General features: G+C 42.7%; 1 protein-coding gene across 5 annotated transcripts in view; it reads right to left on the bottom strand.

Annotated features, from left to right (window-relative positions):
* LOC133132120 (uncharacterized) overlaps window positions 1-27,029 on the bottom strand; it is a 38,715-nt gene extending 11,686 nt beyond the window's left edge. For 4 of the 5 annotated variants that reach the window (XM_061247300.1, XM_061247303.1, XM_061247301.1 and 1 more), the window contains exons 1-5: window positions 26,890-27,029; window positions 26,561-26,644; window positions 21,664-21,769; window positions 17,242-17,350; window positions 2,324-2,438 (exon numbers count right to left, since the gene is read on the bottom strand). In XM_061247300.1, coding sequence (XP_061103284.1) covers window positions 2,324-2,438; window positions 17,242-17,350; window positions 21,664-21,769; window positions 26,561-26,589 — 359 coding nt within the window. In that variant the 5' untranslated portion in view covers window positions 26,590-26,644; window positions 26,890-27,029. The remainder of the gene's footprint in view (window positions 1-2,323; window positions 2,439-17,241; window positions 17,351-21,663; window positions 21,770-26,560; window positions 26,645-26,889) is intronic. The other variant, XM_061247302.1, reaches the window with a different exon arrangement.
* Window positions 27,030-27,339: the final 310 nt, after the last annotated feature.

The raw sequence follows: 27,339 nt of genomic DNA, 5'->3' as shown, positions 1-27,339 counted from the left end.
TACATCTCTATCCAACATAAGCCACAAGAAACACTATCATTTTCACAGAAAGACTGAGTCCACTGTGGAGTGACTTCAATCAGAAAATTAGAACAATCACTGTGACTTAATTCTGTCCGATGACAGAAAATGAATTGATTCTATTGGTGCCTGCTGATCAATTTATGGAGCAATCAGTGAAAATGGTGCTAATATTGCCTCAAATTGCCAGTGAATCTATGGCAAGCTGAATAAGTAACTCTAACTAGATACTGTGCGTGTAGTGCTGTCATTTGAGTGACTGTCCTCGTAGACAGTAGCGTAGTGGTTAAGGTACATGACTGGGACCTGCGAGGTCAGTGGTTCGATCCGTGGTGTAGCCCTTAGCACTTAAACCCACATCGCTCCAGGGGTATTGTCTCCAGCTTAGGCAAGTCAACTGTAAGTCATTTTAGATAAGAGCATTAGTCAGCCAAATAACATGTAATTCTTGAGAAATTAATGCTGATGTTCGACACAATATTATCGAGACTCATGACATAAGCAAATGAGTGTGTGGAAAATGTTTTGTGTTCAAGTGACAAGTTTCACTTGCCCAAAGGAGAAGTACCTCCCTGAGCAAGCTTAATGTCAAGCCCGGAAGGTGGTTCTTAATGGTAACGAAAAGAGTACATTTGATTAGATATGAATGAAGGTGCACTACACCCACACATAATATATTCAGTATAATGCATCATGCACCTCGATGTGTGCACCCTTCACGCCACCTTAGAAAAATGGCCACATTCAATAGCCACACCAAGTGCGCCACACACCTCGCCTGTGACTGCGGCAATGTGCCATGCAAAATTGATTCCAAGTTTATAAATCTCAATGTTGATGTGGAATTCACCGTAGGCACAATCCATGATCAAATATTTGCCATTTACCATTAAAAAAATACGTTTATACAACCTGTTCATGCATGAGGCCCTGGCTTTTTAAAGGACACACTACTTTGAATTGTGAACTATAGAGTCTAACAAGTTGGCCATTATGATCAAAGATCCGGCTCTCGAGCTGCTCAACGAGCTGACAATGTTGAAGGATGAATGTCCCAGGAAATCACTAGATTCCAAGAGTGCTACAGTTCTACACCCTTTGCCAGGGGCGCCATTCAAGCAAAAATGTAGGGGAGGCACATGGCACAAGGCTGATGACAAAACATATTTCCCCCAATCTTCGTCATTGCTCTTTTTATAGTTCTTTTATAGCTTTGTGGGCAGCAGTACTTCCCTCAGGTTGTTACTTCCTGTTTAAACAAATAAAGGGAAAGAAAATCTGAAAAACTGACTGGACAAGTGCAGTTACATTTTGAAGCAACCATTATGGTGCTCGTAAAAAAGAATGAGCGCTTGGATGGACAGCTTGAAATGTCCCTTAGCTGATGTTCGCAATACATATGCCAAAGTGGCATGTGGGCTCGTTAGCTAAAGCTGAGCTCATTTACAGTCCTTCAGCTTAGTTGCAAAGTTTGCGAGTGAGTTAACATAGTAAACATAGTAAACTATAATGAGTGTAAAACAATGAAACGTCAATTGACCTTCAAACCGGCTCAAGTGCGCACAACTTCCTTCACTCATCTTAACTTGCAGATCTGTAACTCTCTTTATTCACAATTAGGCTACTGTTCCAGCTGGGCAGAGTGACTGCAGAGGAAAAACAAAGGATGAAGCGGAGGGGGGACTGAACCGGCCTGCTCAGGCTCAGACAATCTCATGCGACAGAAAACTGAGTTTCATGTTCTCATTTGTTTCGTAAAAAAAAAAAGATTCCTGCTTTTTTTGATCACTTTCTTTTTTATTGCTCAAGTTTCAGTCAATGGACATGACGCCACTGCCCCTCATACAGTTTGGCCACATACGAAAGGGAAAAAGGTAGCTATATTTGTCACAGGACAAAATACAACCAAATTTTATCCAGAATGTGAGATAATAGACTACAGCTCACGTTAGCAATCACAGATTTTCAACAATAAACATTGGTGGTGTAGCCTGTAGAGCACTGTCCAGATGCTCATTGCATGCTGCGACGTTGGTGGTAGAATCCAGCCACGACCTTTGTTGCATGTCTTTCCCTCTCTCTCACTCCCATTCTCCCGGTCTCTCTACACTGTACTATCCAATAAAATTTAAAAAGGCTGAATATTATCTATAAAAAGACATTTGCAATACTGGTGAAAATAAATGTTTTTAAACTGTCAGCAATCAGTGTTACTGGTGCCTAAAGTGCAGGAGTATCATTGAACCCAGGTTTTTTGAGGTGCTGTGGAGACCCTGCAGTTCTAATGCAGACGTGTACTCACCTTGGGGGGGAGTCCAGTATCCCACTGCTGGGGCTACTGTTCTGACTGACTCTGCAATCCGAAAAGACAAAGCAGGGATCCGCTGGAGCAGCCGAAGACAGGTACCCACAATTCTCTAAGCCAGAAAGAGAACCGCATGTTCCATCAATTTTAAGGAATAGTTTTTAAGTCTTAGTCAATTCAATTTTCAATTAGCTCAGGCAGTTTTTGTGTCATTAACCCTCTGGGGTCGGCATTGTCGCCGGCGACTACTGACACGATCAGATCAACTTTCCGTTCTATTTGGATGATTCAAGAAAAATTTAGCTGACTTTAGCTGAGTAATGCACCAGTCCACTGTGCAGCATTGCTCACACAGCAATGATCTGCATTGAAGAGTTCCATGGAAGGAAACCTTTCTTGCAATCCCATCAAAAAAGTCACAACACTAAAGCCAGATTCTGTTTGGAACAAAATGGTATGGACTGATGAAACGAAAATGTAACTCTTCTGCCACAACCACCAAAGTTATATTCGGATAAAAGCATTTGAAGAAAAGAACACCTTGCAAACTCTTCTATGCAGAGAAATTGTGTCTGAGTGGACCAGTGAAAATTATTTTAAAAAGTATTGTGAAATCCAATTTTCATAATATTGTGAGAGGCATCAATTTTAAAGAGCTTTGGACAAAAGCACTATATAAATGCAGTCCATTTACCATTTCCATCCATCCATCCATCCATTATCTGAACCCGCTTATCCTGATCAGGGTCGCAGGGGGGCTGGAGCCTATCCCAGCATACATTGGGCGAAAGGCAGGAATACACCCTGGACAGGTCGCCAGTCCATCACAGGGCACACGCACCATTCACTCACACACTCATGCCTACGGGCAATTTAGACTCTCCAATCGGCCTAACGTGCATGTCTTTGGACTGTGGGAGGAAACCGGAGTACCCGGAGGAAACCCACGCAGACACGGGGAGAACATGCAAACTCCGCACAGAGAGGCCCCGGCCGACGGGGATTCGAACCCAGGACCTCCTTGCTGTGAGGCGCATTTACCATTTAATCATAGGAATATGTGAAAAGAAAAAATAGCCTAAAAGGTTAACAAATTTATAAACGGCTTAAACGTATAATATAGACGGACTTGAGTCTGCGTTCTCGCTGCGGTCATCCGCCATTACCCAAGAAATTTGTTGTCTTGACAGTTTTCTCCAAATTAATTCTGGGATTTTTTTTGTGCACCCCAAATTGACAAACGGAATGCGCATCCGGGTATTTTATTCGTGCTCGCACTTCCGGACTTTGGTTTGAACTCAAGATGGCTGTCATCAACGAGTGCCTTCCAATCAAAATTAAGCGAGTGGAGGGAGGATTTATACTCCCTCATTTGCTTGATATTCCTCCCTCCGATGGAGCCAACAAAACAAATCACTTAATGAAGCAACATTTCCCAGAATGCACTGCGATGCTCTCTTAGCTGCCATCTCTATGCATACTTGTGACCTACTTTTAGACAGCTGGCCTTATTGTAGCCATAGGTTAAAAAGATGTGAAGCTGTAAGTGACATACAGTACTGTGCAAAAGTTTTAAGCAGGCGTGAAAAAATGCCGTAAAGTAAGAATGCTTTCAAAAATTGAAATGTGAATAGTTTTATTTTTATCAATTAACAAAATGCAAAGTGAGTGAACAGAAAAAAAATCTAAATCAAATCAATATTTGGTATGATCACCCTTTCCCTTCAAACCAGCATCAATTCTTCTTGGTACACTTGCAGGGATTGAGGGGAGTCAGGGATTTTGTAGGCATATAGTCAGGTGTGTGATTAACCAATTATACCAAACAGAAGCTAATGATCATCAATTTAATATGTAGGTTGAAACACAATCATTAACTGAAACAGAAAAAACTGTGTAGGAGGGTGAAAACTGGGTGAGTAACAGCCAACTCTGCTTCCAAGGTGAGGTTGCTGAAGACAGTTTAATGTCAGAAGTCATACACCAATAGCTTAAATAGCTGTGGAATTCATCAGTAGATTAGCTTTGATTTCATGTTGCTTGTGAGCAATTGTAGGCCATTTAAATAGGCGTGTCAGAGTGACGCTAGCGTCACTCCGTCCCAGTTCCTTATGTTATGTTTCACCCCATCCCAGTCTGCTCTCTCCCTCGAAGACCCCCCCTGCGACGTGGGCCTCCACGGCGTCGGAACCCCTCGAACCTCAGCTACCCCCCGCTGACCCCTTGTGAGGACTTCATCCCTGCGTATGCCTCCCTCTAGTCCCTACAATTCCTTGCCCTCACAGAGACCTGGATCACACCTGGCAACACCGCCACTCCCGCTGCCCTCTCATCCTCCTTCTCCTTCTCGCACACTCCCCGGCCTTCCGGCCGTGGCGGTGGTACTGGTCTTTTAATTTCCCCCTTGTGGAAATTCTGTTCTCCCCCTCTCTGACCTGTCCATATCCACTTTTGAATTCCATTCTGTTGCAGTATCCTACCCTACTAACCTTTTCATTGCAGTTATCTACCGTCCTCCAGGGCCCCTGGGAAACTTCCTTGATGAGCTAGACACCCTTCTCAGCTCCTTCCCTGAGGATGGCACCCCACTGATTCTCCCTGGAGACTTCAACATCCACCTAGAAGCCTCCCAGGCTGCTGCCTTCCTACCGCTAATCCACTCCTTCGGCCTCTCCCTGCAACACTCTCCTCCAACCCACAAGGCGGGCAATGTCCTAGACCTTGTCTTTGTGAGGAACTGCTCATGCTCCGATTTAACGGTTACCCCTCTGCACACATCTGATCACCACTTCATCTCATTCTCCCTCCCTCTTCCTCCCCATCCTCCTCCCCCTCCTCCCACCCACACTTCCTCAGCCCGCCGCTCCCTCTCACCCTCTTCCTTCGCCAGCACCGTCATCGCCTCACTCCCCCCTCTTGAATCCTTCTTCAAACTCCCCACTAACTCTGCATCTGCCACCCTCCTTTCATCTCTCTCCTCCGCCTTTGACTCTCTCTGTCCGCCTGTCTCAAAGCCACCTCGCACATCCCCCGCCAGTCCTTGGATATCTGACACCCTCTGTACCTCCAGGGCCAGCCTCCGCGCAGCGGAGAGGAGAGGAAGTGGGGGAAATCCAGAGACGCTTCAGACCTCACGACTTACCAGTCTCTCCTGGCGGCATTCTCTTCCGCTGTCACTGCCGCCAAAGCAAAATACTTTCAAACACGAATTCAGAACTCCGGTTCTAACCCCGGGAAACTTTTCTCCATTTTCTCCTCTCTCCTCAATGCACCGCCTCCTCCTCCTCAGTCCTCCTTTGCTGCTGATGACTTTGCCGATTTCTTCGATGAGAAGGTCACAGTCATCCGCAGATCCTTTACAACCACCGCCCCCCTCACTGTGCCCATCCCGCCCTCTAGGCCCATCCCTTCCTTTTCCACTTTCTCCCCCCTTACAGACTCTGATGTTTCTCAACTCCTGCTCTGCCACCGCCCTACAACCTGTGCCCTTGACCCTATCCCCTCTTCTCTTCTCCAAACTATCACACCTGACATTCTCCCATTTGTCACCTCCCTTGTCAACTCCTCCCTGTCTTCCGGCTGTTTTCCGGCATCCTCCAAGAGGGCCCACATCACTCCGTTGCTAAAAAAGCCTACTCTGGATCCCTCCATCATCCAGAACTACCGCCCGGTATCTCTTCTTCCTTTCCTTTCTAAAACTATAGAACGAGCCGCTTCTATTCAACTTTCTTCAACAACCTGCTAGACCCCCATCAGTCTGGCTTCAGATCGGGCCACTCGACAGAGACCGCGCTCCTCTCCGTCAGTGAGTCACTCCATGCCGCACGAGCAGCCTCCCTCTCCTCTGTCCTCATTCTTCTAGATCTCTCTGCTGCCTTCGACACTGTGGATCACTCCATCCTCCTGTCTGCCCTGTCAGCAACGGGCATCTGTGGCACAGCCCTGGACTGGATTGAGTCCTGCCGAGTTCCTTCAAAAACTGTGTGCAAGTATACCTAGAAAAATGTATGCTGTTTTAAACTATTAACATTCCTATTTTTGAAAGCATTCTTATTTTACAGCATTTTTTCACAACTGCCAAAAAATTTTGCACAGTACTGTATGAAAATTGTCTGCTCACTGACGTTGAATCTGACATTTTTTATGCAAATGAAATAACCTAAAGTAATATTAACTAAGTCTTAAGGGTTGTTTTTGTGGGGCCGACAAATAGCCGCATAGCCAATCACAGATCTTAAACATGGTCAGCCCGTTTAAACTTGCAGAACAGCATGTTCTACATTTCAAGTAGAAGTAGCCTTGTTCCATGAACAGTATACAAAGGATACCTGACATTGTATGAATTATGTATCAATCAGGAAAACAACTTTGTTGTTTCATTTAATCTGAGTAATCTTTTCTCAATACACATAACAGGATTCTCGGTGAAAAAAAAACAAACAAAAAAAAAACGCTTCCCATTGTAACGGAAATTAAATTTCTTGATGCTGAAATAATTGTAGCCCAGCTGTCTGGTTATTTATGTTTAGAATCATGTTCAATAAAGCATCATTCATGTACGCTACAAGCAAATAAAAACCCACTTCCTAACAAAAACAAACTGGCATTTCTTTGTCCATTGTACACCCTCTAGCCTTTGGGTAGGATGCTAATGTGTGTTCCTCCCTGGGTCTCCATAATGGAAACTGCAACTGCAATTCCATTTAGTGGGTTTCTCCACAGATGACTGCAGTCCCCAGCAAGGCAGCATGTTGGTGAGGGTGCATTCATTGTGCGATCGTAGCACGACAGGTAAATGAATATCATTATATGAACTGAAGTTGAAGTTTTGAGTTAACCTGATGCTAGGGAGGACAACCGAAAAATTTATTTCCGGAAATCAGCATGAATATTATGATTATTATCTCAGTTTAACCTTAAATTAACGTGTGGTGGACAATAATTCTGCTTAGGTTCAAATTTAATGTGACAAAATGACTGTTTTGTGGCTTTTAAGCGCTCATTTTACCAGCATTCCATCAATGTTAAATGCTGGACCCCGACGGCACCGAAAAACAGGCAGATTTCACTGCCATTCCATTCTTTACGTATATGGAGCTCGAAAATGGTGACACAACAATAGCTTTTGCTGGTTTACTTCACGCGCTCATACATGGCAGTTGGTGGCAGTTCGAACTGTCAAAAGTGTGACTGGAGCCAGGTCAATATTTTTGCTGGGTACTCGGTATGTCCAGCCTTATAAGTCCAAAGTCCCTGGTTACTTTTTCATAGTTTCAATGGATTTTGACAATAGACATGTCAGACTTCAATCATGTTAACGCTCTCGAGCGTGCGTCAAAGTTTCGGTAGCAAATAACAGTGCTGTATCCTTCTGACGTCATTTACATAGCTACAGAACTGTCCGATCACGCCGAATCACTGATAGAAACAAGATGAATTAATGACGATTCAGAAAATGTATAACTTTTAAAGATTTAAATAAATCCTATGGTGGGACTTTTGCCATTTATGGACGGTACGACAGAAAATTCCGGTGCCGTCGAACTTAATCGAATGCTTTTATTTATATCGTTCGAATGACCAAGTGCCGTTAAAAAGCAAATTGTATGGCTTTGTGCTATTCGCGTATGCTAGCTACATCATGCTAACATCGTACAGGGACCAGTAAAGGCTTAGAACACACTAGCACTTAGTTATTGTAAGTTTGATCACCTCTACTGTAAAGTAAAAAAGTGGACAAATTACGTTTTCTGTGAGAAACCTATTGGCGAGCTCACGTGCACACACAGCGGTCTACATTCTAAAGCTCCACTTTGCCCTCCCTACTGATGCTGTGAACTAAGGTGCCAATCTATGTTTGTGGAACTGAAAATGATCAATTTATGGCTTTTTAATGTTTATTATAGGCCTACCTAGAGCTCCCCCCAACTGCAATTCACACCTATTAATTTCATCCTTTATCTGGATCTTCATAAATCCCTGGCCCTGTGTTCTATGCCAGGATGAATCCTGCAGTGAACAAAGGAGCTGCGGGAGGACTTCCGCCTGTCCCTGGCATCCATGGAGGCCCTGATGCACCAGCTTCCCAGGAAGAGGAAGAGGGTGGGCCTATGAGATTGAGGTCCTGCTCATGGTCTGGGTTGTCCTACCGGGTGGTGGCCAGGGTCTTCGCCATCCCCAGGAGCACAGTCCACACTGTGTGCAGCGAGGTGCTTACCCTACTGGAGAAGGTAATCTGCTTCCCCTGGGTAGAGAACCTCCCGGCTTTGCCCATCTGGCCAGCTCTCCTGTGTTCTCTGGCTGTGTGAGTGCCATTGATGGCTGCTTTGTCCAAATCAAGGTCCCCCCCGGTGCCAATGGCCAGAACTACATCAACCGAAAGTTCTTCACTTCAGTCCAGCTCCAGGCCATATGTAACAGAAAGGACAAGTTCCTGGACATTGATGTGGGGTACCCTGGTTTGATCCATGATAACAGGGTACTGAACAACAGCCCTGTGTACCTGGGAGCAAGCTACCCTACTCCAGGCCATTTCATTGTGGGTTGTGTGCATTTATATTGCTACCAATGTTCATCATGACACCTTTCTAGAAGCTAGTGCAGGGAAAGGTTCTATCGCCATCATGCCAGGGCTCGGCCCATCATAGAGCAGGCCTTTGGCATGGTGAAGACCCGATGGGAGAAGAATCTTCTTCAAGGCCCTGGATGTCAGTCACCTCTTTGTCCCAGAGGTCATTACGGTCTGTGCCATCCTGCACAATGTGTTCCTAACAGCTGGGGATGTCCTGGAGCCAGAGGGGGAAGACCTGGACCAGGTGGTGGTTCCTCCACCACGTCCAGCCAGGGAGCAGGGCAGTGGCCAGCTTCAGCAAGGCACACTGGCAGCACAGCTGTCTGCTCCAAGAGTCCTGATTACATGTAATTTTGGGTGAATAAATTGGGATTCCCTCATTTCATTCCATTATTGTTTCTGATTTTGATTAATTTGCTGTCTTGGTGACCATGACATTCACTGAATTTCATAACTTTAGCTCTTTAGACTAACCAGGAGACAATCCTCATGGAGATATGCGGGGTTAAGGGCCTTGCTCAAGGGCCCAATGGCTGTGCGGATCTTATTGTGGCTACACCGGGGATCGAACCACCGACGCTGCGGGTCCCAGTCATGTACCTTAACCAACTACAGGCCGCCCTATGTAGCGTTACCGCATTACACATTCCGTTTACAAAACGCATTGTTTTCGTCACGTTAATGTTAATGTAAATATGGCAAGTCTCAATACAAATTTTTTTCACTAAGACTAATTACATTTTGGAGGGATCGCTCCTCTTGGCGGAGAGATTTGCGAACCTCTGATAGCCCAGGGTTCTGTGTTGACAACAGATTGTGCATTTGGTTGGTGCACTTGTACGTCTCCTGCATTGTCAGTTGAACCTAGGTGAATGTCAGTTGAATCTCTGTGGTTGCTTTCCTAAAGTCAACTGGTGTACATGGTCGTTGGAGTATCGCCCCTCTCAGAGAATAGCTTTGTGAACTCGGCAATAAGCCTGGGGTTCCATGATTGAGAACCTTCGTGTACACTTGCTATCGCTGTTCGTATACACTTGCTATCTCTGTAGCATAAGTGGAGGAGCAGGATAAAGCAGGATTGTATAAGTAATCCTGCTCCGTCAGTTGAATTAAGAGATGGGATGTCTTGTGTATATTTTAGTTTTCACTTTGTCGTTTACCTTACCTAGGTAGGCTATGCCATAGCTGGGAGACCGTGTAGTTCTCTCCCGTGCTCTGTTTGCATACCCATGCCTTCTCGCCTCATTTTACTATCACCTTGTCATTAAGGCGTGAGGCTGATTTTCCTTCCCTTTCCTCACTCGAGTTCAGATTAGACTCACGACTGTTTTGTACAGGTTGTTCTTTTGGTTGGCTGAGTGCCAGGGAGTTATGTATTCCCTTTCTTATTTTCCCCTTCCTCATCTAGGGCATATCCCTCGTCTCAGGGAATATCCCAAGAAAACATTAGTAGTCATCCCACGTCTGGTGGGTAACTTGTAGAACCCCGTCTAGGTCGTATTTGGTCCGTTGACCCCGCTCCTGCACAAGAATTTGATCAAAATCTCTTTTTCAAGGGGGACCTAATGTAACACACAAAGTTACACAAGACAGACAATCCTGTAGACAAGAATGTGAATGTCCCACCATCCTACCATCCTATATACCGGCATCACCCTGGAGGTCCAATTGTGACAAAAAGAATCACCTAGTGCAATATCTGCCATCAGCAGCCTTCATTGTTGCTCAATTGCCAGGCATGTGATTTATAGTTTTTATTTTTATTTTCCCACTTCTTGGTGACTAGCTGAACTGAGACAAGTGCCTCAAGCCCCAAGTCTCTGTGGATCTGTCTGCAAAACCAACACCTTTATTGGCCCATATTAATCACTCACATACACATGTTATTGTTGATGTGCTCCTTGTGAAATTATTGAGCTCACTCCCAGCTTTTTGGTGGTATTCCTCCTGCCTGTGAAGGTGGCGGCCCTCTCCACCCTCTAATAAATTGGGCTGTCTGCTTGTCAGTCCCAAGGGGAATATATTGTTTAACTGCAGTGCTAAAACAAGTCACTGTACTGCTTGATATACGCATAGCTAGAAAGCTAGTGGTTATGCCAAGCTCTCACAAAATGCAGTTGATGAGTAGCCTACGAAGCATTTTCATCATATTACCATGAGAAAAGTTTCTGACAGCACATTTGCAACTTTTCTGGTAGCAGAATGATAGCTACAGTTACACCAGATATCAAACTGATGTACAAGTAGGCATATCACAATCACTCTGTATAATGAGAAAGTTACAACAATTTAACATTTGTTTCTGTGTACACAATGATTATAATCCAATAACCTTTCAATTGACTGTATTGAAAATACACGCAAGAGCGCAACATTCCGATGATCTACATTACATTAATGGCATTTGGCAAACGCTCTTATCCAGAGCGACGTACAATAAAGTGCAAAGTGCATACCCATAACCAGGGATAAGTGCGCTGAAAGACCTTAGAGGGAAGTACAATTTCAACTGCTACCTGCACAACAAAGATAAGGACCAGTGCCCGGTTGCATAAAACACTTTAAGTGCTTCCCTTAGCTCTGACACTTAAGGGTTGATTTCCCCTTAGCTAAGGGAATCACCTGAGGGTGTTGCATATAAACCCTTAGACATTTTTCTTAGGTAAGGGAAACAGTTAAATGCTTTGCTGCAATGGTTGACGTTTTACTGTAGCAAAATTTTACCGTAACCATGGATGTGCTATCCCATCGGTTACGATCATTGACTGTAGGCTATACAATAAAATAAGGTTTAACCAGTAACCTAAGGTGGCCTAGCTATATTTCTTTTTTGCGAAAATGGAAAATACGAAAAACAAAAAAGGAAACCAAATAAAAAAATTAAAATAAAAAAAGCGAAATGTGACAGCAACCAAAAAAATAAGATTTGGGATGAACTAACAGATTAGATTAGTGGTAGAAATATAGCTGTGAAGACAATTCAGGAGGTCGTTAAAAAATAAGAGAATATGCATATCTGCGAAAAAATAATTTAGCTATAAGTAGCTATAGGAGGGAATCCGGCAAAAACCATTGAGAACTAAAGTAGCCTAATAGCTAGCTAGTTAGCTACCCATAGATAACTATAGCAAGTCATATTCGATCAAGTGACGATAAAATTACATTTTGTATTAACGTTTGAAGCCAAAATGATCGGCTACAATTCTACGGTGCTGTTGAAGCCAAACTAGCATTGTTTTATAGGAAGTGGACTGCCCCCAGCCGATTTATCAGAGTCCACAAAATGGTCAAATACATTCTTGGGAAGGACTCATCGGTTCTGGCTGGTATCCCAGGCGGTTTAGAGAGTGGACTCAGTAGTGGACACCTCAGCCGATGGAGTAGCAGAGTGAGAATAATTTAAGAAGTAACAATGAAATATGAAATAAATTAGTAGGCCTAGTATAATCACTCTATTCTCTGTAGGCCGAGCACTGATTTTAAAATCTTAGCACAAAACCGCAGTGCAATTAAAAGTTGTAATAAATAACACAGTATATTGGGTGATCAAGTTCGCCTTCCAGGTTGTTTGGGATCTCGTAAACAGATTTACGTGCAAATCTATATTCAAGAATGAACTTTTTGTCTGTCATGTAGTAGAGAGCATTTTCTCTATCATGAAAAATTCGCAGAGGGACATTTTCTTCCTCCAAAGGCAAAAAAAAAACTCAGCTATTCCTTAGTTTACCGAGATTTAAGGTAATCTGTAGCTAACCTTAAATTTTACTGAGGGAAATTGCTGTTAAGGTGTTTTATGCAACACTTAACGGATTAACTTAAGGGTTTGTTGTGCAACTCTCTTATATTTAAGAGAAACTTAACCTTAAGGGGAAATTACACTTTTTATGCAACCGGGCACAGGGCCTATTTGATCATCAGATTATTTTTTGAAAATATTTTTTTTAAATCGTAATACCTCATGCAAATGCATGAACAAACCGCTTACCTAGCCAAACACTGCTTAACTAGCCAAACTAAACATCCTAATACGCAAGTAAATATAACAGAAAGACAACAATTAAGGTTTACAGGGAGGTAGGGAGGGACAGGGAGAGGTGCAGCTTGACGAGGTGCGTCTTCAGTTTGTGCTTGAAGATGAAGATCTAGCTAGCTAACAAACCACTCCCTGGTTTCAAACACACGTGATAATACACTAAATTTTACAGTGGCGGGTCATTTATGCTGTTGTTTTCTTTGGCACATTTAGAAAAGGAGACCACTGGAAATCGTTTTGGACGGGCACTTACATTTGTGACGCAACGCCATAAACAGCATAACATGGCGCAGGAACATGATGTGGAACTGGAGGATCAGAGCTAGAAAATGAGTATGTTCGGGTATTCTCCGTCATCGTTCCTTTAAAATTTGAATGGCCTCAGCTTCAGTGGGATGGCCTTTTAATCTCTGCCGTGAGCATGATGAAGTCATACAGAAATATGAAAAGACTTCCACTAAAACATACATCTTTGTACACTTGGTCGGGGGAATGGAGGAGGGTGTAGTTAAAGCCATTTTGTTCATCTGCTTCGGAAATGGGACAGCGGAGGGAGGGAGGGAGTCCGCAAAGGTCGGTTTCTGGGGCACGGAGGAGGGTGGTAGTGGTAGTGGAGTTAAGGATCGTGCACTTTCCGGCTAATGGGGCGTACACATAGTACCCTCTGCTCACTGTTACCTCAAATTGCATTTACTTACCTGCGCATCCACACACACTTAAGGAAATTAGAAATGAGAACACCAACAAATAATAATAACAATACAGCTTTTGCATTATATACAACTGTACGAATGTACAAAGTAGAAAAATGTGTATTTAGTATAAAAGTAGTATTTAAAGTATAATTTATGATACAAACGAATAATAGTCATCGGCAATGCACAAGATCCAGCCCTGTGTGAGGATGTTATTGTGCAACAGGTTGCTAAACATTTAGCAAAAATCTAATTTTATCCCACCATAAAATCTAGTTAACAACTGTGGTCACTAGAAAAGTGGATACAAACCACAATGCCTAGCTTTATTATACACACAAACATCTTTCTCATTTTAAGCTGTGGGTGACGATGGCGCGGTCCAAGAGCAATTCAAATTAAACAGCTCTTCTGGGTTTTGCCACGTTGATGACAAATACGTTTGAACATTATAAGAAAGTACAACTACATTACATTAGTGGCATTTGGCAGACGCTCTTATCCAGAGCGACATACAACAAAGTGCATACCTATAACCAGGGGTAAGTGTGCTGAAATACCCTAGAGGGAAGTATAATTTCAATTGCTACCCGTACAACAAAGATAAGGACCAGGGCCTATTTCTTTTTTTCTTTCTTTTTTTTTTTTTTAAATCAACAAATAAACAAACAAACAACAGAGCAAAAGTGACCAAGGTTAACTATCCAAATACTGCTTACCTAGCCAACTAAAAATACCGAAACACTACGTAAATCACAAAGACAACAATTAAGTTTCACAGGGAGGTAGGGAGGGATGGGGAGAGGTGCTGCTTGAAGAGGTGTCTTCAGTTTGCGCTTGAAGGTGGGGAGAGATTCTACAGTTCTGACCTCAACGGGGATTTGTTCCACCACCGTGGAGCCAGAACAGACAGTAGTCGTGAGCGTGAGGTGGAGGTTCGGAGAGGGGGAGGTGCCAAGCGGCCTGTGGAGGCTGAACAGGGGTGTGGGTCTGATGATTTTTTGTAGGTAAGCTGGGGAAGAGACCCCTTAACTGCTTGGAAGGCTAGCACCAATGTTTTGAATTTGATGCGAGCCATGACAGGCAGCCAGTGGAGGGAAGTAAGCAGGGGGGTGACGTGTGAGTATTTGGGAAGGTTGAAGATCAGACGAGCAGCTGCATTCTGGATAAGTTGGAGGGGTCTGATGGCGGACGCTGGGAGGCCAAGCCAAGAGGGAATTGCAGTAGTCCAGGTGGGACAGAACCATCGCTTTGACCAGGAGCTGGGTCAAGTAGGGGGTGAGAAAGGGGCGGATTCGCCATATGTTGTATAGGAAGAACCTGCATGACCCGGGTCACCGCTGCAATGTTCTCGGAAAGGGACAGTCTGCTGTCCATCACCACGCCGAGGTTCCTTGCACTGGGTGATGGCATGAGTGTGGTATCCCCGAGGGAAATGGAGAGATCCAGGTGGGGAGAGGTATTAGCAGGGATGAATATCATTTCAGTCTTGCCTGGGTTGAGCTTTAGACAGTGGTTGTCCATCCAGCTCTGGATGTCACTCAGGCAAGCAGAGATACGGGCAGAAACATGTGTATCAGATGGTGGGAACGAGATGAAGAGTTGGGTATCCGCATAGCAGTGGTAGGATAGCCCATGTGCAGTGATCACAGGGCCAAGGGAACGAGTGTAAAGAGAAAAAAGAAGCGGGCCTAGGACTGAGCCCTGGGGAACTCCTGTGGCAAGGGGCAGAGGTGTCGATACCGTACAAGCCCAGGCAACCTGGAAGGAGCGACCAAAGAGGTAGGACTCAATCCAGTCCAGGGCTGTGCCACAGATGCCCGTTGCTGACAGGGCAGACAGGAGGATGGAGTGATCCACAGTATCGAAGAATGAGGACAGAGGAGAGGGAGGCTGCTTGTGCGGCATGGAGCGACTCACTGACGGAGAGGAGCGCGGTCTCTGTCGAGTGGCCCGATCTGAAGCCAGACTGATGGGGGTCTCGCAGGTTGTTGTTAGAAAAGAAAGAAGAAAGTTGAGTAGAAGCAGCTCGTTCTATGGTTTTAGAAAGAAAAGGAAGAAGAGATACTGGGCGGTGAGTTCTGGATGATGGAGGGATCCAGGGTAGGCTTTTTTAGCAACGGAGTGATGTGGGCCGTCTTGAAGGATGCTGGAAAACAGCCGGAAGACAGGGAGGAGTTGACAAGGGAGGTGACAAATGGGAGAATGTCAGGTGTGATAGTCTGGAGAAGAGAAGAGGGGATAGGGTCAAGGGCACAGGTTGTAGGGGGGTGGGAGAGCAGGAGTTCAGAAACATCAGAGTCTGTAAGGGGGGAGAAAGTGGAAAAGGAAGGGATGGGCCTAGAGGGGGGGAAGGGCACAGTGAGGGGGGCGGTGGTTGTAAAGGATCTGCGGATGACTGTGACCTTCTCATCGAAAAAGTCAGCAAAGTCATCAGCAGCGAAGGAGGACTGAGGTGGAGGAGGCGGTACGTTGAGGAGAGAGGAGAAAATGGAGAACAGTTTCCGGGGGTTAGAAGCGGAGTTCTGAATTTGTGTCTGATAGTATTTTGCTTTGGCGGCAGACAGCAGAAGAGAATGCCGCCAGGAGAGACTGGTAAATTGTGAGGTTTGAAGGGTCTCAGGATTTTCTCTCCGCTGTGCGGAGACTGGTCCTGGAGGTACGGAGGGTGTCAGATATCCAAGGACTGGGAGGGGATGTGCGAGGTGGCTTTGAGACAGGGGGACAGAGAGAGTCAAAGGCAGAGGAGAGAGATGAAAGGAGGGTGGCAGATGCAGAATCAGTGGGGAGTTTGGAGAAGGATTCGAGAGGGTGGAGTGAGGCGGTGACAGTGCTGGCAAAGGAAGAGGGTGAGAGGGAGTGGAGGTTACGGCGGGCTGAGGAAGTGTGGGTGGGAGGAGGGGGAGGAGGATGGGGAGGAAGATGGAGGGAGAATGAGATGAAGTGGTGATCAGATGTATGCAGAGGGGTAACCGTGAAATCGGAGCATGAGCAGTTCCTCACAAAGACAAGGTCTAGGACATTGCTCGCCTTGTGGGTCGGAGGAGAGTGTTGCAGGGAGAGGCCAAAGGAGTGGATTAGCAGTAGGAAGGCAGCAGCCCGGAAGGCTTCAAGGTGGATGTTGAAGTCTCCAAGGAGAATCATTGGGGTGCCATTCTCAGGGAAGGAGCTGAGAAGGGTGTCTAGCTCGTCAAGGAAGTTTCCCAGGGGCCCTAACCTAATATAGCTACTGTATTCATTATTCATAATAATCCAAATCCCAGGTTACAACAGCATTCTTCTCAACCCGTGTTCTGTTCAATTTTCGGAAATAAATGTGTAGGGGGGATGTGTTGTAGGTTTACACATCGCTGTTTGATTGCAAAAGACAACGTCTGAATTCACTGTTGATTTAATAAACTATATAGCGCACTATATGGACATTTACTAGGTAAGGATTAATAATTAGTGAATAGTGAGCCTTTTCGGAAATTTGCTTCCAATTTTAAGATGAAAACAGGCCACACCCTGTGTCTGAAAACAGGCCCACCCTGACTCCTCATTTAGTACATGGCTAACTTTCTGTGGTGAAATGCCTGGATGTGAAAGTAAAAGTCATGCAAGCAGCTTGTCCCACCTCTCTCTTGGGTCCGTGGGAAGCAGCGAGGAGGCTGCCTCCTATGGAAGCTCTGGATGTAGTTGTGGAGGAAGTCCAGATACTGCAGCATGTGGACCAGGGTCTCCTTCTGCAGTGGATTACAGAAAATGTGTTTCACCTAACAGAAGCACATGTGACCTGTGTCAGATAATGATCCCTGAGAATTTACATAGAAATACTACAAACAAATCAATAAGATACAATCACAAAAATGGAATTAAATGTCATTTGGAAAGCACTTTTTACAAATGGCATTGTCAGAAATCAGCTTTAGCGGTTTCTTTTTTAATTATCAGGGATCTGCAGGGTTTTACTGGTGTCTAATTGCTTAAAATACAGTGGCTTCAGAAAGTATTCAGACCCCTTCACTTTTTGCACTTTATTCTGTTGTAGATTTAATTTTAAATTGGCAAAATTGCATTTTTGCCCATCAATCTACACTCAATAACTCAATAATGACAAAGTGAAAACATGTTTTTGGAAATTTTGGAAATCAAAAACTGAAATCTCTCATTTACATAAATATTCAGACCAGAGATGTTCAAATGCAAAGTCCCAAGTCTCAGGGACGAGTCCAAACCAAGTCTCAAGTCTCTGAGCTAGAGTCCGAGTCCAGAATGGTGCAGCCGAAACAACAGTTTGACTATAGAAATTCCTCATGATTGCTAATGCTAGTTGAAGATATAGAAACCAGAACTGTAGATTACATATTTTGTACTGTACAGTGCATCCGGAAAGTATTCACAGTGCTTCACTTTTCCCACATTTTGTCATGTTACAGCCTTATTCCAAAATGGAATAAATTCATTTTTTTCCTCAAAATTCTACACACAACACCCAATAATGAAAATGCAAATTTATTACAAATAAAAAACAAAGAAATCACATGTACATAAGTATTCACAGCCTTTGCTCAATACTTTGTTGATGCACCTTTGGCAGCAATTACAGCCTCAAGTCTTTTTGAATATGATGCCACAAGCTTGGCACACCTATCTTTGGGCAGTTTCGCCCATTCCTCTTAGCAGCACCTCTCAAGCTCCATCAGGTTGGATGGGGAGCGTTGGTGCACAGCCATTTTCAGATCTCACCAGAGATGTTCAATCGGATTCAAGTCTGGGCTCTGGCTGGGCCACTCAAGGACATTCACAGAGTTGTCCTGAAGCCACTCCTTTGATATCTTGGCTGTGTGCTTAGGGTCGTTGTCCTGCTGAAAGATGAACCGTCGCCTCAGTCTGAGGTCAAGAGCGCTCTGGAGGATGTCTCTGTACATCCAGGATGTCTCTGTACATTGCTGCATTCATCTTTCCCTCAATCCTGACTAGTCTCCCAGTTCTGCCGCTGAAAAACATCCCCACAGCATGATGCTGCCACCACGCTTCACTGTAGGGATGGTATTGGCCAGGTGATTAGCGGTGCCTGGTTTCCTCCAAACATGACGCCTGGCATTCACGCCAAAGAGTTCAATCTTTGTCTCATCAGACCAGAGAATTTTGTTTCTCATGGTCTGAGAGTCCTTCAGGTGTCTTTTGGCAAACTCCAGGTGGGCTGCCATGTGCCTTTATGGAGTGGCTTCCGTCTGGCCAGTCTACCATACTGGCCTGATTGGTGGATTGCTGCAGAGATGGTTGTCCCTCTGGAAGGTTCTCCTCTCTCCACAGAGGAACGCTGGAGCTCTGACAGAGTGACCATCGGGTTCTTGGTCACCTCCCTGACTAAGGTCCTTCTCCCCCGATTGCTCAGTTTAGACGGGCGGCCAGCTCTAGGAAGAGTCCTGGTGGTTCCGAACTTCTTCCATTTACAGATGATGGAGGCCACTGTGCTCATTGGGACCTTCAAAGCAGCAGAAATTTTTCTGTACCCTTCCCCAGATTTGTGCCTCGAGACAATCCTGTCTCGGAGGTCTACAGACAATTCATTTGACTTCATGCTTGGTTTGTGCTCCGACATGCAGTCAACTGTGGGACCTTATATAGACAGGTGTGTGCCTTTCCAAATCCATTTCATGTGGTCTCCAATTAAGCTGTAGAAACATCTCAAGGTTGATCAGTGGAAACAGGATGCACCTGAGCTCAATTTTGAGCTTCATGGCATAGGCTATGAAAACTTATGTACATGTGATTTCTTTTGTTTTTTATTTTTAATAAATTTGCCAAAATCTCAAAAAAACCTTTTTCACATTGTCATTATGGGGTATTGTGTGTGGAATTTGGAGGAAAAAAATGAATTTAATCAATTTTGGAATAAGGCTGTAACATAACAAAATGTGGAAAAAGTGAAGCGCTGTGAATAATTTCCGGAAGCACTGGATATGAAATCAAGTGTATGTGACAACTGATGAAACAGTATTATCAGAGGCAAACACCAAAAACAATAGTTATTTCATTTAATTTATTCATATATCAATGACCTGAACCAACGTTTTGGCAAATCCTTTCTCAAGCTGGCTAGAGAAAGGCTTTGCCAAAACCTCAGGTCTGGTGAGGTAGTTCATTGATATAACGATAAATAAAACAAATAACCATTCTATTTTTTTAAGAACTCTGTGTGACTCATGTGATTAAGATAAGATAAGATTAAGATAAATGTCAGTAATAAAATTATGGAGACTCTGCAGTTGAATTTAGTCTAGGACTAGGCTTAATTGGCATCTGCAACTTAATAATAATAATAATACATTTATTTTAAACAAAGTTACAGATCGTGTTGATATTTGAATCACGTTATCAATATACTCTTTTACTCATTTTACATTTTAAACGAAAGGTAAGTGTTAAGCATCTTAAGTGCTAAGTGTTTGCATAATGAGCTTAAAGATCATGCTGATCATGGGTTTTTTTAAATAGTGCAACCTTTTGCTCATGCTCCAGATGAGTGACAATCAGTTAAGGTGTAATATTAATAAGCCATTAGGAAATGGCCCTTTTAATTGGTATTTTTTGAAGAAATTCATGAACTGATGGCGGTATGTTGAAATGTATTCACCCAAGAGACTATTTTATTCAATAAAAATAACCTTTCAATAAATTTAAAAAATGCTGTGACATGCTGTGGTACCATGATACTGCTTGTATACCCTTCCGATGATTTCCTCTGACAAATACTTTGTCTTGAAGTATGTATCCACAGCTACTTATAAACATCAATAACTATATCCTCATCCCCCTAATAAGAAATGATATTGAAAAAGCCCTTGTCAACGTTAGTATGTCCATCCACATTACTGTAGTCCAGGCCCTTACAGTTCTCTTCCTGATAATGAATAGAAGAAGAATCAAATAAATTACGTTTTCTGCATGAATTTCACCATTTTTAACCAAAATGATTATTATTATTGATTATACAGCAGTTTGAAAAATATCCCTTCCCAGTCCATCACAAAAGTGCACGATTTATCCAATCTGCCCCCCCAGTAGAGGTTCATGAAACCAAACATTCTTCCTGGAAATTCCAATTCCGCCCCAAGCGCCTACTACGCATCAAGTTTTGTTGAAGGCAGTATTGGTTGATCAACCAGTTTATGGTATTCAAGTGTCTGTCAAACAAAATAATGTGACAATACAGTATATAATGTGCGTAAGTATAAAACAGTTTTAAGTGGTTTAAAGAAAATCGGAACGCTGTGAGACTACGAATAGTTATGTATTTAGTTGGATTGGTTTTCGATTCTGGTGTGACGGACTCCGTCATTCGCACATTAGAATTGGACACTTTATTACACCTTAACAGATTGTCACTCAGATCAATAACGCAATAGAACACAACCATTTATTGACTGCTTGTGTGAACTACGTTGACAATAAAAATGGAAGGGGGCTTTTCAAGTCAACCTGAAGAAGTTTGTTCTATTGTTACTGTATATTACGCTCATGATAACTTGCTTGCATAGCTTTTCAACATCAACCATTTGAAATGCAAGCTGATTAAATATTTTCAATACCAAGCTGGTGTGCAGGTCTACCTAATAAAGTGCTCAGTGAGTATATACAGAAGCATACAGAGAGCTCCTTGAAGAAGATCTGCTCCAGACTGTATGTGACCACAGACTGGAGCGATGGTGCACGACCATGGGCCAAAGCATACAGCCAAGACAACACTGCAGTTAAGGGTCACTGAATTTCACTTTGTCATTATGGGTTATAGAGTGTAGATGGATGGGGAAAATTCTATCAATTTAAAGTGACATCTACAACACAATAAAGTGTGCAAGAAGTGAAGGGATCTGAATACTTTCTGAAGCCACTGTATATCAAATAAAGAATATCACTTGACTCCACTCTGATATGATACACCCACATGCTGTGCTCTGCCAGTAAAGGAATAGAGTTGGATAAGGGGAATGAGGAGGGATAGAGAGAGAAAGAGAGAGAGTGGAGCAGAAGGAGAAATTAAGTGAGGAACCTTAGTGAGCACACGCCCATTGGCTGGCATAAAGATAGGAAGAAGGCCAACAATCTCTTTCATCCTGGTATTCCAGCTGGAGCTCCATTCTCGCTTTACCTTCCTACTGGAAACACAGACAACATCATCATCATCATCATCATTACATGCCAAGGTTCTCCCCAAAGAATGTAACATACATGGTGCGCCCCTACTTGTACCACTGTGTAACAAAACCTGTATGCTGTTGCCGCTCTACCTACAGTCCCCTCCAAAGGTATTGGAACAGAGGCCAATTCCTTTGTTTTTGCAATAAACTGAATACATTTACACACACACACACACATATATATATATATATATATATATATATATATATATATATATATATATATACATACACATACATATATATATATACATACATATATATATATATACATATATACATATATATATATACATATATATACATATATACATATATATATACACATATACACATATACACATATACACATATATACATATATACATATATACATACATATATACATATATACATATATACATATATACATATATATATATATATATATATATATATATATATATATATATATATATATAAAAATATAAAAAAATTTGCTCACCAAAAAATTGGGTTGATACCAAAGGTGCTATGTTCAAAGTAGTTTGACACATCTAGGTGTAAATACCAGGAAATAAAAGCTGAAATTCTGTGTCGTCTCGTGAAGAAGGCCATCTATATATATATATATATATATATATATATATATATATATATATATATATATATATATATACATACATACATACACAGTGCAACAACACCCCATAATGACAATATGAAAGAAGTTTTTTTTTTTTTTTTTTTTTTTTTTACTTTTGCAAATTTATTAAAAATAAAAAATTAAGAAATCACATGTACATAAGCATTCACAGCCTTTGCCATGAAGCTCAAAATTGAGCTCAGATGCATCCTGTTTCCACTGATCAACCTTGAGATGTTTCTACAGCTTAATTGGAGTCCACCTGTGGTAAATTCAGTTGATTGGACATGATTTGGAAAGGCACACCCCTGTCTATATAAGGTCCCACAGTTGACAGTGCATGTCAGAGCACAAACCAAGCATGAAGTCAAATGAATTGTCTGTAGACCTCCGAGACAGGATTGTCTCGAGGCACAAATCTGGGGAAGGGTACAGAAAGATTTCTGCTGCTTTGAAGGTCCCAATGAGCACAGTGGCCTCTATCATCTGTAAATGGAAGAAGTTCAGAACCACCAGGACTCTTCCTAGAGCTGGCCGCCCGTCTAAACTGAGCAATCGGGGGAGAAGGGCCTTAGTCAGGGAGGTGACCAAGAACCCGATGGTCACTCTGTCAGAGCTCCAGCGTTCCTCTGTGGAGAGAGGAGAACCTTCCAGAAGGACAACCATCTCTGCAGCAATCCACCAATCAGGCCTGCATAGTAGAGTGGCCAGACGGAAGCCACTCCTTAAAGGCACGGCAGCCCACCTGGAGTTAGCCAAAAGGCACCTGAAGGACTCTCAGACCATGAGAAACAAAATTCTCTGGTCCGATGAGACAAAGATTGAACTCTTTGGCGTGAATGCCAGGTGTCATGTTTGGAGGAAACCAGGCACCGCTCATCACCTGGCCAATACCATCCCTAAAGTGAAGCATGGTGGTGGCAGCATCATGCTGTGGGGATGTTTTTCAGCGGCAGGAACTGGGAGACTAGTCAGGATTGAGGTAAAGATGAATGCAGCAATGTACAGAGACATCCTGGATGAAAACCTGCTCCAGAGCGCTCTTGACCTCAGACTGGGGCGACGGTACATCTTTCAGCAGGACAACGACCCTAAGCACACAGCCAAGATATCAAAGGAGTGGCTTCAGGACAACTCTGTGAATGTCATTGAGTGGCCCAGCCAGAGCCCAGACTTGAATCTGATTGAACATCTCTGGAGAGATCTGAAAATGGCTGTGCACCAACGCTCCCCACCAACCTGATGGAGCTTGAGAGGTGCTGCAAAGAGGAATGGGCGAAACTGCCCAAAGATATTCAAAAAGACTTAAGGCTGTAATTGCTGCTAAAGGTGCATCAAAAAAGTATTGAGCAAAGGCTGTGAATATATGATTTCTTAGTTTTTTATTTTTAATAAATTTGCAAAAAAATTTCTAAAAACTTCCTTCATGTTGTCATTATGGGAGGTTGGAAAAAAAATGAATTTATTCCATTTTGGAATAAGGCTGTAACATAACAAAATGTGGGAAAAGTGAAGCGCTGTGAATACTTTCTGGATGCACTGTATACACTGTATATATATATATATATATATCTCCCAATCAGCTTGATTTGAGAAACCATAAACCTTGTAGAAATGAAGCATAATGAATCTGTGTTATCACTGTATTTATATGCTTTGTCATTGACCTGAGATTTTAAAAACAATATTTCTGTCAGAAAAACACATTTCTATGTATATGAGTTCTATGGGTAGCTTGTCCTCCAACATTGCAGATGAGTCAAGGTCACATGGTTTGTGACACATATTCGTTTTTTACAATTGGTTATACCCATGCCTCAATACTGAGTACACTTTTTTTTATAACTTTTTAAAATCTTTACTAACACATGGCTTGGCACAACAGTTAATCTTGCACACAAAATGCACAATTAATTCTACCATAGCACTGGCTAAAGGTGTCACCCAACAAGATATCTTTGTCAATCATAACAGAATGATCCAAAAACACTAACTAGAGGTGGTATTGCAGGATGAATAATTTGTGTAAAGTTTGTAAGCAATGTAGTAAATTATAATTGAAAGGAATGAATCGATAAAGCAGCAATATATTCCTAAATATGCTTTATTTTTGCCATATTTTTTGCATATTAGTACTCTAATTCCAAAATGCCAACACAAAATGAAACAATTCCAATACCATATCTGGAAAAAAAAACACACATACTGTATGTATAGAATATGTACTCATTGATAAATACTGTATGTATATCAATGCTAGTCAACATGGTCCTCTGGAATGGGCCATAATTTCTCATCCATATTACACATTATCTCTTGGGCATACACATGGGAAATGTGAATGCCTGATCTATCCCAGGCAATCTGCCGCAGATATGTCCTGGCATGCAGCATTTATTGCATTCAGCAGGGACTGATCTGATCATGTGGACGGTGGCCATATACCTTCCACCTCCATGAGGAAAAGAGTTCTCTATGGGCTTAAGGAATGGTGTAAGGTGGGAAGAAAAGTGACAACATCCTTGGATTGTCCCTTATTATTATGAATTGTTAGAGCATGTTGGATCTGACCAGGAACATCCATTGTTGAGCTTTGTCCAATGATAAGGACAAAAGTATAGACATCTTACCTGGACATATTGGTACCTCAGTTCCTGTACATGATCCACTCAAAGGGGACAGTTTACAGCTGCTTCATGACTTGATGTTTTCTCAGGACTCTAGCAATGGCTGTCAAACTTACATTTTGGATATTTGCAAATGGAGCATTGTCTGGTAAGACTGTGTGGTGGTCTAATTATTATTATTACTATTTTTTTAATCAATCAATGAAATGAAAATGGGCGGCACGGATGGTGCAGTGGGTAGCACTGCCACCTCACAGCAAGGAGGTCCTGGGTTCGAATCCCAGTCGGCCGGCGCCTCTCTGTGTGGTGTTTGCATGTTCCCCCCGTGTTCGTGTGGGTTTTCTCCGGGTACTCCGGTTTCCTCTCACAGTCCAAAGACATGCAGGTTAGGCTGATTGGGGAGCCTAAATTGCCCGGAGGTATGAGTGTGTGAGTGAATGGTGTGTGTGCCCTGCGATGGACTGGCGATCTGTCCAGGGTGTATTCCTGCCTTTCGCCCAATGTATGCTGGGATTGGCTCCAGCCCCCCTGAGGATAAGGGGATTAAGATAATGGATGAATGGATTAAATGAAAATTATCCACAGTTTTGTCCACGTAGACTGCTGTTGTGCTACCTACCTGTGTTAAGAGTTTTGAAACTCTTTGCACTCAGTATGGGACATAACCAATGGTAAAAAAACTAAGAAAGATCCAAAGGCACGAAAGCGGCGCACTGATGTTGAAAAGCAAACAGGCCACTCTGGTGTTTAATAAACGCGATTACCAGGATTCTGTAATTCTGACACATTGGCCACAGAGCAAAATACAATGGTGTGTATCACATTATAATTTGTCACGAGAACAGCGCACTGATATTGCAAATCAATACATCGTGTATTGCATGTCACTAGAAGTGCTTTTGAAAGACCATGCACTGAAATTAAATATGCACTTTGTTTTTAAAAATGGTGTGATAAATGGTTATCATTATGTAAAAGCAAACGCAAATGTGTATTACATTCCACTATGTGTTGCTGTAGCGATTGCATTTAATTAAGTCACTGAAAATGTCCCCTACGACCACCCCTGCTGATTTAGTCAACTTGAACGGTTAAGAAATTGGTAGTGGAAGCCATTTTATCTTGCTGCATTCACGTGACTTCCAAATGTGGGTTGTTGCGGTCTAATTTTAAAGCCGATGTCCGAGATATTGGTGGTTTCATTGGTTTTTTTATTATTAATATTAAAACCAAAGTCACTGATGAAGATTTTATCCCAAACATCTATTGGTTACTAAATGGTGTATTGCAAGATACAATGTGTGGGTGTCAAATTAATTTTCCCCCTAGCAGCTGTTACCCCTAGTCCATGTCATTTATTTGAGATCAGACCGATAACATAATTTACAGGTCTGTTTTTAAAACTGAGTATATCCAGGAGCTACTGTCAGCTACCAAATAAACAGCATTTTCTCTGGTGAAAACTTTAATTGACGTTTTAGCGAGAGGGTGTTTTACCTGTTCCTGCATCTTGGTTGCGACGCCATTTCTTCTTTCAATGTATGTGGTTTTGAAGATGTCACCTGGTGCCGTAGGCTTGTGCTGTAAGTTAACGGAAATGTCTAATGAAATTCCGGTGCTTAGCTAATCAGTTTAGGCTAGCAAGGAAGTGCAACTATCTGTGATAGCTAGCTCTAGCTAAAGTTATCCGTCCCTATTCATTTAGTACACCTAAATTATGTCTCGAAAACAATACTAGTCTAACCTGTTACAAGCTAGCTAGCATTTAGCAATTGGAGGAAGGCTGGTAACTGTAGACGATCTGTTGTTAGCTAACGTAGACTCACCGTGTTCCGAGCACTAAGCTATCGCAATGTTCCGGACAGTGCAACTTTCATGACGAATACAAATAAAATGTTACTTCCAGATAAGTTTTGGTAGCAGTCTTTCTTTTTCTCCATTTTGGTAAAAGTGGAAACACTTTAAATCATAAAAGGTGCTGTGCTTTGAAAAATTGTAACAACATCATGACCTGTACCTTGTGGAAACACCTGAATCGGACTACATGTAGGCTGCAGCCTACACAGACAAAATGTATTGACAACACCCAGCCCAACATTTCTTCTCATCTACCTTCATTATATGGATTGAATAACTAAACGAATGTGAAAGATCATAATCATTATAGAGTCAAGCGTTAATGCAACTTGTCTTTGACGTCACTCCTTGTGCCTATCTTGTATTGAATTTAATAAAACGTAGTGTAGCATAAGGACTATAAACAAACAGCCGTTCGG

The sequence above is a fragment of the Conger conger genome, chromosome 7, assembly GCF_963514075.1.
Source record: "Conger conger chromosome 7, fConCon1.1, whole genome shotgun sequence".
NCBI classification, from domain to species: domain Eukaryota; kingdom Metazoa; phylum Chordata; class Actinopteri; order Anguilliformes; family Congridae; genus Conger; species Conger conger.
The sequence above is the reverse complement of the archived record's forward strand: the minus strand, read 5'-3'. Positions and strand labels throughout refer to the sequence as shown.